Source organism: Pleurodeles waltl, chromosome 9 (assembly GCF_031143425.1).
Source record: "Pleurodeles waltl isolate 20211129_DDA chromosome 9, aPleWal1.hap1.20221129, whole genome shotgun sequence".
Classification (NCBI taxonomy): domain Eukaryota; kingdom Metazoa; phylum Chordata; class Amphibia; order Caudata; family Salamandridae; genus Pleurodeles; species Pleurodeles waltl.
The window spans coordinates 639278042-639298919 of record NC_090448.1 but is presented as its reverse complement, the minus strand read 5'-3'; the positions used below and the strand labels follow the sequence as shown (position 1 = coordinate 639298919).

The window sequence follows — 20878 nt, the reverse complement described above, 5'->3', positions numbered from 1 at the left end:
TGAAACCACTTCAGGAGGGAGGAAAGAAGGGGAAGAGCAATGAAGGTTGGCACCCTAAGCAGAAAGAAAGCAAGATGTAAATGCTCCAGATTGCATCTACTCCTGCTAAACCGAAGAAAGCCAACATTTAGAACATGTGATTGCACCCTAAGCTCCTCCTAATTGCCTGACAGCTCCAAAATGCAGATGACCAGTAGTCTGGTGGGCCCTAGTTGGCTTATATGTCTAGCCTTAATCAAAACTGCGTTCTGCACATAAGAAGGTTGTGACTTAATGTTTTGTAAGTTGCTTCCCTGGCAGCACAAGAACTAATAGACCTGCTTTGTGCTACCCTCTGCCCTCGTCCCTTCATACAAGCCTAATAGTTTTCTTAGATCCCAGACATGCTGAGGTGGCATCGTCAGGCAGTTCTAGAATCTACTCCCAGTCTCCTCCCATGTTCATTATTATCAGGGAATGGCATTTCAGGGTAAAATTGGGAAATGTGATGAAATGAAGCTTGTCCTGCTTTTGTTTTGGTTCGGACCGGATTATGAAATGGAATCAGTAGTTTTTTTCAGTCTTAGCCCACCTTCATGCGGAAGCTAGAAATAACTATGACTAGAAATTGGAAAAGTGAGATAACCATGTACTGGCTATAGATGAACTAGCAGTAACTGTGGTTTGAAAGTGGAGGAGCTAGAGATAACCACGATTTTCCAGAACGAGGCTTTCCGTACATTCACATACTGTGATAATCTAAATTGAGAAAGCTAGACTGTAGTTCACTAAATAGCCTACAAAATGTTTTGGTCCATCAGTGTCTTTAGAAGGGCGCTCCTACACTGAAAAACATGTTCCCACTTTGAAGTCCCAGGTAGGGCCTTCGCCAGCAGGCAACCTCTCCTACTGCTGGTGAAGACCACGTCCCAGGAGCTCCTTTCCATGCTCTAGGTGTCCACTTCCACAATGTAAGGTGCCGAGCCTATGGGGAAATGCTGCCAGTGAGAGTGGGGTGTAGAGAGCAGGTTGGAAGAGATGATATCGACTGTAGAAATATGTGCTCTCTAGCCTCCAAGACCCACCCGCCTGAACCGGTTTTGAGATCAGCAACCATAATTGCACATGCTTTCACCCAGTATTGATAAGTTTAAAACATACCGTCCTATTTTTTTTTCTCTTTATGGATACCTGTTCATCTCTCATGTCAGAAGGTTTGGGTATTTTTCTAATATCTTGTTGTGTTTTTTTTTTTTTGATTTACAAATTCAGGTTTTTCATAAGGTGCAATTAAAAAATGAAGGAACCGTATTTGACATGTAATGTGTAGAATATTGCTCCACATCAGACGTACATCATATCAGTTTTGATTTATTTCAAATTTGCATGAATGGAAAATTAAAATATTTACATTAATAGCAGAACAACATTGAAATAGAAAATCTGAGGTGTGTATAATTGTGGTTTAATCAGTAAGTTCTATAGATAGGTTCACTATATCGATAATGGCTATAAGGTGTCCACAGTTGTGACTTTGTTGATCTGACAACGATCGACCTAACTATGCGGCCTCAAACCAAGTTTGACTAAAAAAACCATCAAACTTAATAAAACAATTCTAGTTTCAGGTTACAATGCTAATAAAGCTTGAAGGCTAAGTGTTCTTTTTTTATAATTGGGTGTTTTCAGTGTCCTCTCTATCGGAGTCCGGTGAATTATTTCCACTCCTTCAAAAAGAAAAAAAAAACACGCTAGGAAAAATCCTCTTTACCATGAAACTTTTCAGATAGATTAACTTGCATGTTTTGCCTACTTGTGCCATCTTGGGCCTGGCTACCGACAGACTCCCAAAGTTTAAAATCACCCCGTTTTCCGTGACTGAAATAAGGACGCGAAGATAACAACAGGAGCACTAGATTCCTTTAGATTTATATTTTTTTTCTACGGTTTGAATTGTGTAAAGAATGGTTCTGATCATCTTTCTTCACAAGGACTGCACATAAAGAGATTTCATTTATTCATCAGTATTTTTTTTTTTTTTTTTTTTGTATTTTTTTTAAGAACTGGCATTTAACACCTTGTAGTGTCGGAGCACTTTACATATACTAAGTATCATATGAATTGATAGAGACGACCGAGTAGTACAATTAAAAAAAAAAAAAAAAAATTATAAACATCCTGACCTGTAGAGTAAGCAATAAGAAAGTGGAGCATAAGAGAGCGAGTTAGTCTAACAGTTAAGAAATGTTATTTGTTCAAAATCCGTGACCCGTAGCCTCGAAGGTGCTTAATATTAGTTTGCAACAAATGAGAAACTATGCTCACGTGCCAGTGTGAGCGTAGAATGACATGGTAGTGAAAATAAATACAGCACAACACATACTATTTAGAGCAATTGTACTATCAAACACACTCGCTTATTACTACTAAAGTGAAAAAATCTAATTGGAGTTTATTATCACAGTCCAGCAAAAGTGACATGAGAAAACCATTCTTACTGCCTCAATGGTTGCCTGTAATACCTACCGTTTTTGAGGGGAGGCTGGGCATCATTACACACTTGCGTCTTCGCCCCTTGTGAGTCATGATGCCTCCCCACACTCAGGAATGGTAATGAATCGTACATTGTACTCTGCATGTATAATATCTGTTTATTTTACGCTGTGAGTTGCCACTGTGTTATGATTCAGTTGTACTTTCCAGTGAAAAAGGATTTTTTGATTTACTTTTATGCAGGTTTGCACCAAATTTAGTGGTTGCGTGGTGTATTTGGCTATGGTCTGGCTTGGCAATTTTCATTTGGATCTGTGCGGGGGGTGGGAGTTTAATGGGTTGGGGTTTTAAAAAGAAAGTTTACCCATTTTAGCTCCTGTATAAAACTTTGCTCGCTCTTGCTATAGTCCAATCCACTGATAATATTTACACTAAGCGTGGCATGAAAGGTGCTTTCGTTGCTTTGGTGTGAAACCACTCTAGTTTTGGAGCTTGAAATGGTTAAGGCTTTCATGCATCTGGTCCTTTTAGCATCACAGTCCAGGAACTCGCAAACCTTCTCAATTACATTTGAATTTGAATGATTGGTCTTTGGCTGTTCGCAGTGGGTTTTGTATGTTTGAGCCAGAACCATAACTCAGTTTTTAACTTTAAGTGAAAAAATACACACACACTCGCTTATTATGTTTATTTCTTTTGGTGAGTGTGCAGAAGAGAGGTTGCTCAAAAGAGGTGAAACGCTTAGTGAGTCATAATGTCCCTATCTCAAACCGTGGCAGTGGGTAGGGTATATTTTGTACGCCATGGCAGTTTTTAGAATGGTTATTTATTTATTTTGTAAGTGTAACAGTGGGATGAAAGGAGTTACAGTCATGCAGTGAGGTAAACTCACTTTAAAGAGGCCAACAATGTGTTTCTCATGTCAGGTTGGCTGTAATATGGTAATAATGAGGAGTTTCACCTTTGAGCTATAATAATGTTAAAGGATGTGTTTGAAGGTACATTTGCTCTAAATACCTTGTTTTATTGGGGTACATTTATTTTCACTGGCATAGTATAACTATATTTGTTGTGGTTGCGAAATAAACTGTGTCCCATTATTGGCCATTGCCATAGTAGAGCCAAACTGACTTGAGAAAACATTGTGTGTCTTCTTACTGATTCCAATATACTATAGAGAAGAAAACAACTGGGGCCATAGTCACACTGCCTAGTTGTGATTTTACCTTACTACATTGATTTAGCTCTTGTGTCAAGGTTATGGTTAAAAACCCTTTTGTTTAGAAGTAGGGTACATGTAAAAAAAAAAAAAAAAAACAGCATGGCATTAACCATGTATGAAGAAATGTGGATCAGCGTTCCCGAGTTGCACTCTAAACATGTTCTCGAATAAGCTAATACATTCAAGCCAATTAAAGGCGTGCCTCCTTGTGTGTTCTTCGTCTGGGTACACCTCATTAAAATAGAAGAGTAGCCATTGACGTATCCTATGCCCATGCGTGGCTCAGTGGCGTAAACCATTCCAAAATCAAATCTCCAAAAGCTGAGTTATGTTAAAAGCAGTAATGTTTACTGGTGATTTTTCGTGCCTTGTGGCATCGAAGTGTAGAAGTTAAAACTTGCATGCCAAGCTCATGTTGAAGTCGGAGGTTACTAATCGATGTTTACATTTGACTGTGACTGTTATTTGCTACCATTTGAAAAATCTGCATAAAACTTTACAAAAAGGATTTCATGCATCTCCAGCTCCTTTCTGGAACGTTTTGGAGTGATCAGTCAAGGGGTTGTAAAAAAAAAAAAAAAAAACGGGAACGTCCCGATTTGTTATTTTCCCATGTTAATTCTCTAGGAAAGTCTATTGCAGGACCAGGAAAAAACAGCTAAACTGAGTTCCACCAAATTTGACATAAGATTACAACTTTAATCAAAGCAAGCTTTTTGTGATTTTGTGTAGATCCATATAGTTGTTTTTTAATTTGCATGTAAAGCGGTGCTCAGGAAGGGGGACGCCTTGTGCTGTGATATTGAAAATAAAAAAAAAAAAAAAAAAATTGGAAGCTCTGTGTGAGGGAGCATTTTCTACCATCTGCCATTTTGCTACTGCAGTTCGAGAGAGCTGCAACACAGATAAATGTTGCCACTTCCATTCTAGGACTCTGTCCCTTTGCCCTAAATGTGTTTCAGTAAAGTAGTATAAGGGGTTTGGGGTAGGGACACCCGACTCCCTCGTGGGTAGAAGGGGGTGACTGGGTGGGGGACCCCAAGGCTCCCCCGCCCCAGGGTCCACAAGGTTAAAAAATGATGTACAGCATTACCTCGAGAGAACTCTGCACTGGATCCCTCTGGAGCCTATGTTTAAAATGTAGATTTGGAATCCATGGTGGGTTGGGCACTCAAGCCAACCTCTTGCTGTTCAAGGCCGAAGCACTGGCTGTGTGTGTGCATATATCTTTATATATGTATATATAAAGAAAAAAAAGCAAATGCACTGAATAATGGTGATATTATAGTTGGGTATGGTAATAAGATAGTAGCAAAACAGAATACAGGTCAAGTGGCATAGTTAGTTTAGGTGTTGAAGTAACACAAAATCGAATGTTGTTTAAGAACAAAACATAAATTCACCAGATATTGTTTACTGACCTAACTATAGCTTGCGCCCCGCCATGCACTGCTTATGATCGCGCTTGCGTTTTTGTGTTATTTCAACTCCTATCACGCCACATTACCCTTTTTTCAGTGAATTTCTTTGTTTTTGTTACAACATTCAGCCAGCTTTTGGCCATGGACAGCAGGAGGTTGACCTCAGGGCTTGTATGCTTCCTCTGACGGATCTGCAACCCACCTTTATTTGTTCAAGTTACTGTCAAAGAAGCTTGCATGGTTCCCTGGGTGCTAAGCTGGAGGAACGGTTAAAGTGGGACCCAGCGCAGCACTCCCTGGAGGTACCAAGGAACTTTTTCAGTTTTTGGCTTGTGATGGGAGAGGACCCTCCCCCAATGCCAGGCGATCAGGGTGCTCCTACTCTGCCCTCTTACAGTACTTTCCTGAAACAAATTCAGGACATAGGGCTAGAGTCTCTCCCTGAGCCCTGGAATGGCGGTGCAGCATTTGTCAGTGGGTTGCACCCAGCAAATCGGAGCTCTTGTCCTGCAGTACCGAAATTGCTGGTGATAGAAGAAGCTCCCTCTGCCAGTCGGTATCAGCGAAATGTACATATGTGTGTTTTTATAAACATATATCCATATAGTGTAAAATGCTACTTATTACCTCTGTAGAGTTTGGTGAGGGACCATGACTCATGAGAAAGCCCACCTGCTGTTAGAAGAAATGGTGCCACATAGGAAGGAGGTGGTACTCCTCCTTTATCCAAGTCCTTTCATAAGAAGCCAAGGAATAGCAACAGAATGAAAGCAGCTTTATACAGCCTATCAAAGGGGAAGGGAGAGCTAGGAGAATGTTTAAGATTTCACTTATGCCATATTTGCATGATTTAATGCACCCAGTCCTACATATTTATCTAGTGAGAGGATTTCAAGATTTCTTGTTACCGGTGACAGATAATCTTGGATAAATGGGTCCTGGATTGGGGACGGACATTAAGCTCTACTTTTGATAAACGCCTTGTCAAAAGAGCAGTGGCCTTCCAGTGAAGTTTCACTGAAACCCTCCTTGTAGCTGGAGTAAAAGAATTAGACACTTCCGTGCAACGGATACCACAATTCGTGCATGATGAACTAAAAACCTTTTATGAAATGAGTGGTTGAACATTCTAATGAGCGCCAGGGAGAATTGGGTTTCCAGCATAACTGCAATCTGGTAATGAAGGAAGGTTGGTGTACTCTATTTCAAGGTATGACAGCAATAGTGAAACGTGATCAGCAGCCGCCTGGAGCTCAGTAAAATGAGGCCATGTAATGTGAGGAGTTTGACTGGCAAGGGAAACGAGGGATTAAGGCTGGTATAACTCTTCTCAAGAATTGAGGACACCAAATTCACCAAGTTGCGGAATGAAGTGGGACTTGCCATAACTCGGTCATGAAATAAATAAGAGTCTGTGCGTAATGGTAGGTAGGGAATGGAGAGTTCATTGTAATTAGTATTAGTTAATGGGGGCACTTGGTATAGTGTGGGTTTCTGAAGGAGGAAAGTTTGGATTTGAGGGTAGGGAATTTATTGTAACAGGCTCTGAGTATGTGTTGGTATTTGGGTGGGCCTGGAACAGAGGTATTGATTAGCATTCAATGACAGTTAAGGGAGATAAGTGGTTTGCAGTACTACCTACATCAGTCCCCCAGCTACAGTTCAACTGAAGTAGTATTTGGTACAACTATGCATGGACATGAATGTGACCTACCACAAACGTATTCATGGGTGGGATGTGTGGTCATGATAGCGAGTTGCACAGACTGTTCTGGTTGATGTAGTGGAGCTAATAGACTCTTCATTTATTCCACAGTTCTTTTCAGCAACATTCTCCCGTTTGTGACAGAGGATCCTGCACTGTCGGAGCTGGCACTGACTGATGATGAGCAAGAGCCTCTGGGTTCAAGTCGGGAGCACTTCCTGTCTGAAGATGAGTTTCTGTGGGCACTGGAACAGGCCACTTGAACCTCATGAGCTTCACGGACACCATGCACAACAATAAATACCTCACTCAGGCTGCCAAGTGAATGCTGGCAGCCAGGCATTAACACTCGCAACACAGTACCTCAGCATTCCATCAGTGGAGCCAGAAGCCTCACTCTACAGGAGAGCCACTTCAGGGACTGTCATCAGCAGCCCTAGTGGGCATCTGTCCCAATAACAGTTAACTTCCACCTGCAAATGGGAGAGCTGAACTGCAAGTTGCATCATTCTCCCATGTAGACGTAGTCTCAGCAACCAGATCACCAGGTCCACTGCTACCTCGAACTCCTGAGACCGGGAAAGCCAGACTAGATGTACACCTCTGTGGCACACTCTTTACTAATCTCAGACTACACGAGACCTCTGTTCCCCGTGCTGCCACATCAGCTGCTTTCTGAACATGTTTGGTAAAGTTGAGCAACGTGTCTGCTGCATCCTCGACCCCAGAGCACTTGAATATCATTCCTGTCACCACTGAGTGACGGTGCCACTAAACCCAGCTTTCTTCCAGCATCATTCTGCGCTCCGTGTTGCACAGACGATAAACCCAGGTCCAGCATGAAGCAGACAGTTTACATAATGTCCGAAGACCAATCTATGGTTATTATTTTCAAGGGAAGGGCAATGAGTGTTTTTGTCTGAAAATATTGATCTGTCAGAAACTTCGATTGTAAAATGCACGCGAATCTTGCCTATTCACTCGCTGATCTAACTACCCCAAGCATTCACTCCACTCCAGACTGCTGAAGATTTTGACCCAAATACAAATCTTCCTTCCTACCTCTGCTCACTGACATTTGAGTGTCCACATCACAAACTGTGAGCTATGGATCAAGTTTAAGAATGCTGTCTCTGTTCGTGGCTTGTGTTAAAATAACAGTCTAAATGTATTTTTTTCTTTTTATACTAAATGTTTTGTTTGTTCATACAAATGAAAAAAATGGCAGCTATGTAAGCCGCATGTCATAATGCACACAACTGGAACAGGGTGACCAGAATCCATTGCCATCTGGAGCAGCAGTGCAACTCCTAGATGGCATGGTCCTGCAGCTTTAATTGGGTTAGCCAAGATATTTGTTTTTTTCGCAAAAAATATATTCAGCATCTTTTGGGATTCCATCGGAATGGAACACCAATGGGGGGCCCTGGGCAAACAGCTGTGGGAGCCAGAAGTGTATGCTGCATCTTTGTAAGGTACCAGGCTAAGTTACTAGACTTGATCAGACAGATACAGCACATCAGTGAAGTGTGAGGACAGTACAGCATCTCTATGGTGAGCCAGATGGGTACTAGAATTGTAGGTTGCACAGCTAGATAATGCATCTTCATTGTCTGGTGTTTACACTGCATCTACGGAGTACTAACTTAGGTGCAAGGCATTTGAAGGATGCTAGATGGGACATGGTCAGATGCTATGTAGCATACAGCATCACTGATGGCTAGTTGGTGAGGAAAGCGCATTGAAGAGACACCAGACGAAGGAGTTACATCAGTTTGTGTGAATAGGAAAGTTATCCCATGCAAGATGTAGAGTGGCTGTAGAGTCTCTTTAGAAATGTAGGTCTCTGTAGCTTCTCTGGAGTGTCAGACAAGAATCTTTTACTTTATCGTATCCAGGCAAGTACAGATTCCCTGTAGGATGGTAGGAAGGATTATGTCTGCTTGTGATGACTGTATTGTCCAATGTGCATGCATAGTGCCAGGCAAGTCAGCTGTATCTGTTGGGTGCTGGGGGAGGTTGAGGGGAGGATACAACGTCTCTTTGCCGGTACAGGCACGCCCTGCAATTCTGTTGTGTGCTAGTTGAGTCGTTTATCCTTGTAGGCTACTCGAAGGGTGCAGTGTGTACTGTGGAACGGTGCTAGTGTGCCAGGCAGCTATTATCTATGTGTTTTATCTAAGACCACAGGTTGGTTGTGGGGCGGCAGAAAAGTCTGTTACGTCTCTCTTCTGTCAGTTGGGCTAGTGCTACTCTACAGTGACCGGCGGAATCTCTGCAGGACTTCAGGCATATAAAACCGTTCATTGTGCTGTCGGTCAGTTGAGCACCCCTCAGTAGTCGTCCAACATCAGTGTGGATGCTGCTCACCAGCATGATTTTCGTTTAATTCACCGTGAATTATATCTATATACTGACTTGCTATGTAGTGATAGTTGTCTGAATCTGGCAATTCTGTTCTAGCCAATTTGTACTCCTAATGGAATATGCAATAAAAAAATCTTTATTTAAAAAACAAAATGCGTGCATGAACTGACTACAGTCCCACAACACTATATTGTTCTTTGGATTGTGGGTCTAGCTTCAAACTACTGGAACGGACCAGACAACTGAAGGGAAGGTTCCAGTGAATACTTCTAATTACAGAATTCTCTCCTTTAGAATATCTCCTAGGCGCCAGACTGAATCTGGAAGTTTTCATAGCTGTGCTCCCATGCGCTGCTAGGTGGCTCTACGCAAATCCGCATTGACTTTATTCTACCCCCTAAGTGCCAAGCCACTGTGTGCGCTAACATCAGTTTTTTCTGCACCTTCAAACACATTCAGAGCTCCACTCGCTTCTTTTGTTGGTTTGAGTTTTCCAAACTCCATTTCAGTGTGCAAGGGAAGATTTGCCCACCTAACACTAAACAGATGTCCGTGACAGGCCTGCATGAGGTGTGCCTCTAGTGTTTAGGCCTGGGCACGACTCCATGTCATTTGAGGAATGTGCTCTTCTACATCCGAAGGTAATTCAAGATCGTGAAACAAAGCTGGTTGTCGCTCAATACTGACGGGAGCTATGCAAGTTCCATTCCTTCACTTGAGTCGAGAGCACATACCAGTTCCTGCAGTTGAGGCCAGTCCTACAGCAGGTTCTCTTAAATGACGAGGTAATTCCATAAAGTTGAAGCAGAAACACAAAAAGGCGAAGCAAGAGTCAACCCCATCCTTCCACTCTAGAAAAGAGAAGTCACAAGGGCATCCAGGTGCAACTCGATCTCACTCTTGATCCTCTATTGAGGAGCCGATCCCACTATTGATCCTTATGTGCCAGGAGTTCCCGGGGCTATCAGCAACACCATAGCAGGACTAGGCTTTTGTAGAGTCCATGCTGTGTGTTTTCAGCATCCTTTCAGCTCCCTCTGGCACACCTTTTGTCCCCAAAGATGCAGGGTCCTTCAGTTTGGTTACGGTCAGTGGATTTGCCCTCTGTTCTGTCTGAGCCCCTGGAGCCTGAATCAGGTGCAGACTTTGATTCTGGGTCCAAGTGCTGCGTCCAACTCTTCCTCATCAGCACTGGTTCTGACATCGCCATGTTGGATGTGGATCCTCTGCTAACTCAGATATCTGACCCTGACCGAAACCTGTCTGGAACCCTACCGAGATCCAACCTGATTCCAGTCTAGTGATCCAGTTCTTACATAATCGAATACCGGGAAAAAACATACGCTACCACAGAAATGTCACCAGTTGCACCATCAGCTGTTCAGGGCACTCTACTGTTTACGACTTTTGACCCCTGCCAGGCAGTTCCCTCATCATTTATGGTTCTTCTGAGGCTACTCCAGAGGTTTGGCATATTGATGTCACCAGGCCCTTTGCCTCTGCTGCAGTCACCTCAGCCCTTTCATGGCTGTTTTTTTCCTGTGCTGGGGATCAGGTAGACCAGAGGCAGCAGATCATACCGATTCCCCACCCCCTGTGGCATTGGCCCCTATACCACACAAGTTTACTCTTAGAAGCACACAAATACCATATGAGTTGGGCAGGATTCTACATGGCTGTCTTAGCACATCCAACAGATGGGCCCTTAAGATTGTCCAGCAGGGCTGTGGCCTCCTGTTTCTTTCCAACTCACCACAGCTGCCACCCACAGAGTGGTTCTCAGAGGAGCACCTGCCCATTTTACTGCAAGAGTTGCAAGCGCTGCTGTCCAAAGGGGCCATAGGAGAGTGCAACCTCTTAGCTAAAGATGGTTTGTTTCTAGTGTTAGTTCTTGTTGCTGAAGAAGGATTGTAGGAGGCTGGCCTGGCTTGTAGTGGGTACCTTAGGTACTTACACCTTTATAGCCGGTCCAGTTATCCCTTATTAGCGAAATGTAGTAGTGTTCTAGCAGCTTAGGCTGTTAGAGGTAGCTGTAGCAGAACACCTTAGGCTGAACTAGGAGACATGCAAAGCTCCTGTAACACCACTATAGTTACACAGTACTCAGTGTTGCCAAAAATAAAGGTACTTTATTATAGTGACACAAGGCCAAAAATATCTTAGAGGCAATACTGGAGGTAAGTATTATATACAATATATACACTAGACACCAAAATCAGGTAGGTAAATAGTCATAGGATTGTGCAAACAATAGAAAATACCATAGAATGCAATAGAAAGAAATAGTCCTGGGGCAACACAAACCATATACTGAGAAAGTGGAATGCGAATCACAAATTCCCCCCTAGGCAAGTGTGGTGTGTAGAGGGGTGCTGGGAGGGTGAGAAAACCGCAAAGGTGAGTATAATACCCCACCCCAGAGCCCAGGAAAGTAGGAGTAAAGTACTGCAAGTTTCCTCAGCACACACTACAAGTCGTAATTGGAGTTATTGCAGGACTGCAAGCAACAAATGGTGGATTCCTGGACCTGAAGACCTGTGAAGAGAGGAGCCCAAGTCCAGAAGTTGCAGAAGATTCCAGGAAGGACAGATGCCCCTGCCAACCTAGAAGATGGTGCAAAAGAGGATTCTCCGGTTGGAAGAAGTCTGCAGAAGAAGTTGGCTGCGGGTTCCTGCGTGATGAAAAGAATGTCCCACATGGAGATGTTAGATGCAGGCGTGTTGCAGCACTGAATTCGTCCAACAAGCCTTGGTTCAAGCAATGTTGCGGATTGCGTCAAAATGGCTCTGCCTGGACCCAGGAGGGGCAGAGGGGGCTCTCAATCCTGGAGGGAACCCACAGATGACCAGGCAGCACCCACGGAGATCCCAGGACACGGGGACAAACCAGGCGTAAATTGCGGTAGCTGCAGCACTACAAAAGAATGTCCCATGCCGCTGGGGAACAACTCGGCGAGTTGAGCGTCGCAGGATAGAGTGCTGGGGACCTGGGCCAGGCTGTGCACAAAGGATTTTTACAAATAGTGCACAGAGGCCTCAGGAGGTGAAGATGAAGCAGTGCACAAGGGTACTGTCGCAAACGGGGGAAGGCAAGTTCTTACCTCCTCCAAATTTGGACAGCTGGACCACAGGACAGTCTGTGTCGAAGGGGTCCACCACCTGTGTTCCAGGGAGCACGCTCGTCGTCAGTAGAGGAGTCCCAGAGAACCAGTCGTTGTCTTAGAAGGTGCCTGCTGGAGCAGGGAAGTGACTCAATCACTCCACAGAAGATTTCCACGGTTCTTCTGGTGCAGGGGAAAGACAAGGAGTCCCCAGAGCGTGCACACCTTGGAAATTGTTGCAGTTGCTGGCTGGAGCTGAGGTTGCAGAGTTGCACTAGCCTTTCTGGATACTTGGTTGCAGTTACAGGGGTTCCTGGAGCAGACTGAGGTTGAGCAGACGGTCAGAGGATGAAGCAGGAGTTGCAGAGGATTCCTGGGTGAAGAGGAACCCACAGGAGAGACCCTAAATAGCCCTGAGAGGGGGATTTGCTATCTAACCAGGTATGCACCTATCCAGAGGGGTCGCTGATGTCACCTGCTGGCACTGGCCGCTCATATCGCCAAAGTGTCCCCACACCTTGGGAAACAAGATGGCTAATGCCAGGGACACACTGGAGGAACTCTGGGCACCACCCCTGGGGTGGTGATGGACAGGGGAGTGGTCACTCCCCTTTCCTTTGTCCAGATTTGCGCCACAGCAGGGATTGGGGGTTCCTGAACCAGTGTAGCCTGGTTTAAGCAAGGAGGGCACCATTTGTGCCCTTCAAAGCATTTCCAGAGGCTCTGGGAGGCTACCCCTCCCAAGCCTGTAACACCTATCTCCAAAGGGAGAGTGTGTAATACCCTCCTCCCAAAGGAAATGCTTTGTTCTGCCTTCCTGGGAATGAGCTGCTCAGACCGCAGGAGGGCAGAACCCTCTCTGTGAGGTGGCAGCAGCTGTAGCTGCAGTACAAGCCTCAGAGTGCTGGTTTGGCAGTACTGGGGGTGGGTGGAGGGGAGTGGGAGGGTCCATGTTGGAGCCCCCAGGATGCATGGGCTTGGCCCCCCAATACTGAATTTGGAATGGGGGGGGGGGGGCAATTCTATGATCTTAGACACCTTACATGGCCATATTCGGAGTTACCATTGTGAAGCTACATGTAGGTATTTTCCTGTATGTAGTGCGCGCGTGTAATGGTGTACCCGCACTTACGAAGTCCAGGGAATTGGCCCTGGCCAGCGTGGGGCCACCTTTGCTAGCGCAAGGGTGCCGTCACACCTAGTAACTTTGCACCTATCCTTCCGTAAATGAAGATTAGAGAAATAGGTGACTTATAAGTTATTTAAGTGCAGTGAAAATGGCTGTGAAATTGTTTGTGCAGTATTTCATGCAGGCTGCAATGGCAGTCCTGTGAAAGGGTTTGTCTGAGCTCCTTGTGGGTGGCAAAAGAAATGCTGCAGCCCATAAGGATCTCCTGAAACACCCAATGCCCTGGGGACCTAGTTACCATATACTAGGGACTTATAAAAAAAAAAGGGGGGGGGTCCATTGTGCTAATTGGTATTGGTAAATGCAGTCACTAAACTATAGTGACTAATTTGGAAGCAGAGAGCACATAAGCACTGAAGTTCTGGTTAGCAGACCTTCAGTGACACAGTTAAGCACTACTACTACTACCACACACATACACACACCCCTCCCTCCTACGAGGATCCCAGTGAGACAATAAAAACACACTGACACACACTCACAAACAGGCCAAAAGTGGGGTAACCATGCTAGAAAGAGGCTACTTTCTCAACAAGGATGAAGGTCTTTGTCCTCTTCTAGTTCTTTGCCTTGCTACAGAAGGACAAATTCAGAATACTCACACTGGCCTAAGTTTTTTTTTTTCTACCGTAAGTCCAGACAGCTGGATGGTAGCTCGAACCTGCAGGATGCATACTTTCTTGTGCCTGTCCTGCAGTTCCACAGATACTACCTGTGGTTCAAGGTCATACAGAAGCATTTTCAGTTTGCTGTTCTCACGCTCGTCCCTAGCAGCACCCCTCTGATGTTCACAAAAGGGATGGTGACGGTCACTGCCCATCTTCAGAAGTTGGAGGAATACCTGTTTTCTACCTAACTTAACGACTGGCTATTGAAGGCACATCACAGTCAGTTGTAGACCACCTCCATAGAATGGCAAATCTGACATCGTTGGGCTTCTCGATTAATGAGCCAAAGTCACAGCCGGCTTCTTAGCACAGGATTCCTTCTGTTGGAGCTGTTATGAATACAGTGCAGTTCATGTGGAATATGCGAGCTACGCAGTGGGATCTGAAGTCTCATTGGGCCCAGCAAGAAGGAAAGCTCATAGACTTCATCCAGGTTTTGCAAGAGACTGCATCATATCCGCAGTGATGGCGGCTCAAACACAACCTGACCAAAGTCTGCAACCTCTCCCTTCTCTACGCATAGCTAATACTGGTTATGGACCCATCAGTGTTGGCATGGGGAGACCATCTGGGAGATGTGATTATCAGAAGGCTCTGGTCTCTAGAAGAGAACTGACTCCACATAAATCTGTTTAAGCTGCAGACCATCCACTTGGCGATGAAGGTCTTTCTGCTGTCCATCAGTAAGTTTTCACGGACAGCAACGCTTTCATGGAGTACTGCAGTTAGCAGGGCGGCGGTGTATTCATGGGTCCTATGGCCTGAGGCTGTATTCCTGAGTTTGGTGGAGCAGCTGGGCATTTACCTGATTGTGAACCATCTGGCCAGATCTTTGAAAGCACTAGGGCAGACAAACATAGCCGATGATGCCTGCCGATCACGATTGGTGGAGGCTTCTTGAAGTGGTACAGGGTATCTTCATCTTCCAGCAGTGGGGAAAATGCTGGTTACCTCCACCGTTGAATATGCAGTGCCAAATATGTGCACGTTGGCGTTCTCAAGAACACTGTCTTTAGGAGATATACTAAGGCTAGAGTAGAGCCCAGGACCCCTGTAGGCCTTTTCACTTCTGCCTTTCCACGCACGCCTGTGAAATCTACACACCTCCTTGCGTGGAGATGAAGCGTCTATTGTTGACTGCTTTTGATCTGCCACCTGAGGTTGTGGGCCTCATCCTTGATGCCAGGCACTCACTTATGAAATCCCTTTATGGCGGGTGCTGGAACAAGTTTGTTGCCTGGTGTGAAGCCTACAACAGAGATCCTTTTCAAGCCAAGCTGTCGGACGTTTTATTGTTTATCCAAGCAAAGTTAAAGGTTATCTAACAGACCTTTTGGCCTTTTTGCTTTTACTGAACCAACAATCCTTGTTTAAGTCACCTGTGGTGATGCGGTTTATAAAAGGCGTTAACACCACACATGTTCCCTCCCAAACTATTTGTGATGCCTCAGTGGGATCTCTCTTGGGTCAGGCTGTTCCTCACGTGTTCGCTTCAAGCTAATGTATAGCTGCTTGCTACATCTTGTGACTCAAAACTGTCTTCCTCACTGCAATCACTTCAGCTCATCAAGTGAGTGAACGCCGAGCTCACTTGGTGCAGCCGCTGTACACCACCTTTTTTCCAGACAAACTGGTGTTGAGGAGGTGGGTGGTGTTTTTGTCAAAAGTTGTGACTTCTTTTCTCATCGGGCATCCCATCACCCTCCCAACGTACTTTGCTCTGCTGCACCCCTCGAAAGAGGAGGGGAGACCCCATTGATTGGACCCCAAAAGAGCCTAAAACTTTTACCTCAATTGTACCAAGAATAATTGGGTGCTCATGGGTGAAGAAAAGAACAGCTGTGCAGAAAAGGACTCTGTTGAGGGTGGTAGTCCTCTGCATTAATATTTGCTATGCATTAGTCAAGAAAGTGCCTCCAGAATGTCTGAGAGCCCATTCTACTGGAATTAAGACTGCCACCACAGAGTTGGCACATTGAGTGTCTGTCCTCGACATCGGTCGGACCACAGTGTTTCACCCCTTTGGTTCTGCAGGACGTTCTGGTTTGAGCCCACTCTACAGACCCTCTACCTTTGGGAAGTACTGCTTTGTTATCAGTTATAATGGTGAGGAATCAGCAGTTAGAAATATACATCTACTTGCCTTCAGTAATGCTGTTCGATGGCCTGTGTGGCTGTAGATACACATGCTGCAATCTAATGTTGGGTCCAGAGTTTTGCAAGTTTCTGCTCAAACAATTTTTTCGAGCCCCCTCCTCTCTGTGATACTGCGCATGGGCATAGAGTCCTTTGTTAGATTGTTTTCTCTACGCTGTCGGGTTCGTATATGTCTTTCTCTTGCTCTTATATTCCACAGCTTGTTCTATTCCATCTTTTTTTCAGAGACTGTATTGTAATTCGCTCGCATTTTTCTCTAACGTAGTTGATCCAAATTTCTGCATGGGGACTCACCTTATCACCCTAAGGGGAGTCTACACCGTTTTGTGGCCTACTCCTCCACGTTGTGTCAAGTCAGGCAGGGCTGAAGAAATGGACTTCATTTCAGTTTTGCTCCCTGCTATTCGAAATTCACACACACCGACCCAACATCTGGTGTGTAACTTGTGCCTCTTCCTGGCCCAAAATGAAGAAAGCTGCAACACCGGTCTGTCTTTTTGATCCAAAAAGACCCTCCGGGACCGAAGAGCGCGTCAGTTGGAGATGGCATCAGACAACACTCCCGATATTTTTGGGGATGAACATGCCCAGGAGGAGACGGACGTCCAATTCGACATAGAAAGTCAGCCTCTCACCTCAGTGCAACCCCTGAGTACATCGGCCCCCCACCTCCCATTCAAAAACTTCAAAGAAGACCCTCAAAGAGGTCTCCGGACCACCACTGCCTTCAGGCCATGGTCGGATCTGAAAGATACCTTTGGATGATACCTCAACAGACGGCTCTCCCACACCCCAACCCAACAGCTTCTTTCCACCCTCGCCATTGTCCCACAATCCACAGAATGACTGCCAGCAGCAGATCCTTCTCCCACCTCGCCGCCAAGATGTGGAACATGCTTCAAACCCACCTACGACTGACACAGGACCTACTTACCTTCAGGAGACACCACAAGACCTGGGTGTTCGATCACTAGCAGACCCCCCCCTCCCCCCCCAAATCAGTGCCTTGATACCCTCACCGGTGAGTAGTGCTCTTCACAAAGGCTTTGATTGATTGATTAAATGCCCCGCCTTCCCGCTCAGCACCGAAAATAACCAAGACGAAGCCTTCTTCGACCTTGACCACAGGTTTGGCAGCATCCCACACAGCCTTGGACTTGACCCATTGATCCGAGCATTTCGGTGCCGACCAAGAAGGCTTCCACTTCGGCTTGGAGCCGACAGCTTTGATTTGACACATGGTTTCCACTCCCAAAACTTCGGACCGAAGATTTTGCCTTCCAGAGACTCCAGTTACTCCTTGGAAGTAGCCTCACCAGTGGAGCCCATCTTAGAAGTAATGGACACTCCTCAGCGCCAGCTTCACATCCAAAATGGAAGAGGAAGAATGCTTGCTTCCCACCTCTGTTCCAATCAAGAGAAAACTTACTTTTCAAGAGGCTTTGGACACTGTTCCTTCACCTAAAAAGGTTTTCAAGGACAAGGCTTCAGTTCGACTGCCAGCTTTCTCCTCCACACTCTCCTCTGCTCCCTTCTCCCCTCCACAACCTCCCCAATCTCCTCCACCTATTACTGAACCCCAATTTTTTTTTTCCACAAGGTTCACCTCCTCCTCGAGATGATTTAGGGTACATGCCACAGAATATTGAACCATGGGATTCATACAATCCAGATCCCATTTTACCAAATGACCTGGATCTATATCCTGTACGCCCATCACCTCCTGAAGATGCAACAAATCACAACGTACAAATGCACACTGACCCTATTGAAGAGGATTTCCTCTTTGATACACTAACACTTATAAAGTCACTTTTTTGCCTATGCTACCAGACATGCTGCCGACATTTTTAAAGAACCTGTTAGGTCAAGAGTTATCGCCCCAAGGGTATTAAAAATCTATAAGGCGGCACTCATAGACCCTATATTTATTCGCTCACAAATCCCTCCTGACTCCATAGTAGTCAGCAGAGCACGGAAATCAACAGGAGATGCACCTCCCCATGGTAAGGAGAGCAAAAAACTAGATGCTGCAGCGAAAAGGGTGGCTACACAAGCTGCCAACTCCCAGGCACTTTTGGCACGATACGACAGGGCCCACTGGGACAAAATTGAGGATCTGCTCCTGTACCTCCCAAAGGAAAGTCAAAAAAGGGGATAGGAGATAGTTTCTGAGGGTCAAATCATTTCCAATAACTCTATCAGGTGCGCAGCTGATGCCACAGATACCGCAGCCCATGGTATTAATACTAGCATTATTATCAGAGGGCATGCTTGGCTTCTATGCTCAGGCTTCAAACCAGAAATTAAGCAGGCAGGTCTTAACATGCGTTTCGACAGGGAATACCTGTTTGGTCAGGAGGTTGACAATACCTTAGAGAAACTCAAAAAGGACTCTGAGACAGCAAAGACTAAAGGGCTACTCGCCAACCACAAAGGAGTAACATTTGTTGCCCACAATTCAGGGGTGGCTTCAAACCATCCTCTACTGAAAATCCCACCTCTCAAAGCAAACAAGGCACCCATTTCTATAATAGAGGGTCCTACAGAGGTGCAAACAGTAAAGGTAGGGAAAAGGCATCTATCTCCAGAGGATCTACCTCCTCCAACATGCCCGTGACTACTTGCACGTTCCACTGGCTCACACTTCTCCAGTAGTTCATTTCCACCCAAAATGGTTCAATATCACCACAGATCAGTGGGGTCTCTCAGTATCTTACTCTTGAAAGAGGAGGTACAATCCCTTCTTTTCTAAGGGGCTTATAGAGCCAGTTTCCCTCTCAAAGCAAGGGTTAGGAGTATACTCCCCATACTTCCTCATACCAACAAAGGATGGGTCACTAAGACCTATTCTAGATCTCAGGCCACTCAACCCATGCTCTCTCAGCATTTCCATATGGTCACTCTTCAAGATGCCATTAAACTCTTACAACAAGATGACTTCATGACAGCTTTAGATATGAAGGACCATACCTTCACATTCCCATTCACCCAGCACACTGAAAAATCCCTCAGGTTTGTCATTGCGGGAAAACCTAATTTTAAGGTCTTACAAGTCGGGGTCACAACGCCCCCAGAGTCTTCCCAGATTGTCTAGCATCATAGCCAGTACCATCCAACAATGTCAGCATCACACTCCTATCACAGTAGACCTCCTTCACTCCCTGGGATTCATGATCAACTTTCTCAAATCCCATCTCCAACCTTTACAGATACAGCCTTATCTTGGGGCGATTCTTAATGCACACTCAGGGTTGGCATATCTGAGACCAAGCTCGTATTCAGTCTTTTCAAAGTTTCTTTTCGCATCTACAGGAAAACCACACTGTAAGGAAATGCCTCCTTGGCATGGTTACCCCCTGACTTTTTGCCTTTGCTGATGCTATGTTTTGAATTGAAAGTGTGCTGAGGCCTGATAACCAGGCCCCAGCACCAGTGTTCTTTCCCTAACCTGTACTTTTGATTCCCCAATTGGCACACCCTGGCATCCAGATAAGTCCCTTGTAAACTGGTACCTCTGGTACCAAGGGCCCTGATGCCAGGGAAGGTCTCTAAGGGCTGCAGCATGTATTGTGCCACCCTAGAGACCCCTCACTCAGCACAGACACACTGCTTACCAGCTTGTGTGTGCTAGTGAGAACAAAAATGAGTAAGTCGACATGGCACTCCCCTCAGGGTGCCATGCCAGCCTCTCACTGCCTATGCAGTATAGGTAAGACACCCCTCTAGCAGGCCTTACAGCCCTAAGGCAGGGTGCACTATACCATAGGTGAGGGTACCAGTGCATGAGCATGGTATCCCTACAGTGTCTAAACAAAACCTTAGACATTGTAAGTGCAGGGTAGCCATAAGAGTATATGGTCGGGGAGTTTGTCAAACACGAACTCCACAGCACCATAATGGCTACACTGAAAACTGGGAAGTTTGGTATCAAACTTCTCAGCACAATAAATGCACACTGATGCCAGTGTACATTTTATTGCAAAATACACCCCAGAGGGCACCTTAGAGGTGCCCCCTGAAACTTAACCGACTGTCTGTGTAGGCTGACTAGTTCCAGCAGCCTGCCACACTAGAGACATGTTGCTGGCCCCATGGGGAGAGTGCCTTTGTCACTCTGAGGCCAGTAACAAAGCCTGCACTGGGTGGAGATGCTAACACCTCCCCCAGGCAGGAGCTGTAACACCTGGCGGTGAGCCTCAAAGGCTCACCCCTTTGTCACAGCACCGCAGGACACTCCAGCTAGTGGAGTTGCCCGCCCCCTCCGGCCCCCACTTTTGGCGGCAAGGCCGGAGAAAATAATGAGAATAACAAGGAGGAGTCACTGGCCAGTCAGGACAGCCCCTAAGGTGTCCTGAGCTGAGGTGACTCTAACTTTTAGAAATCCTCCATCTTGCAGATGGAGGATTCCCCCAATAGGGTTAGGATTGTGACCCCCTCACCTTGGGAGGAGGCACAAAGAGGGTGTACCCACCCTCAGGGCTAGTAGCCATTGGCTACTAACCCCCCAGACCTAAACACGCCCTTAAATTTAGTATTTAAGGGCTACCCTGAACCCTAGAAAATTAGATTCCTGC

General features: G+C 45.6%; 1 protein-coding gene across 4 annotated transcripts in view; it reads left to right on the top strand.

Annotated features, from left to right (window-relative positions):
- Nucleotides 1-9340, top strand: part of HIF3A (hypoxia inducible factor 3 subunit alpha) — a 159496-nt gene extending 150156 nt beyond the window's left edge. For all 4 annotated transcript variants that reach the window (XM_069207681.1, XM_069207682.1, XM_069207680.1 and 1 more), the window contains one exon: nt 6932-9340. In XM_069207681.1, the coding sequence (XP_069063782.1) occupies nt 6932-7083 (152 nt within the window). In that variant the 3' untranslated portion in view covers nt 7084-9340. The remainder of the gene's footprint in view (nt 1-6931) is intronic.
- Nucleotides 9341-20878: the final 11538 nt, after the last annotated feature.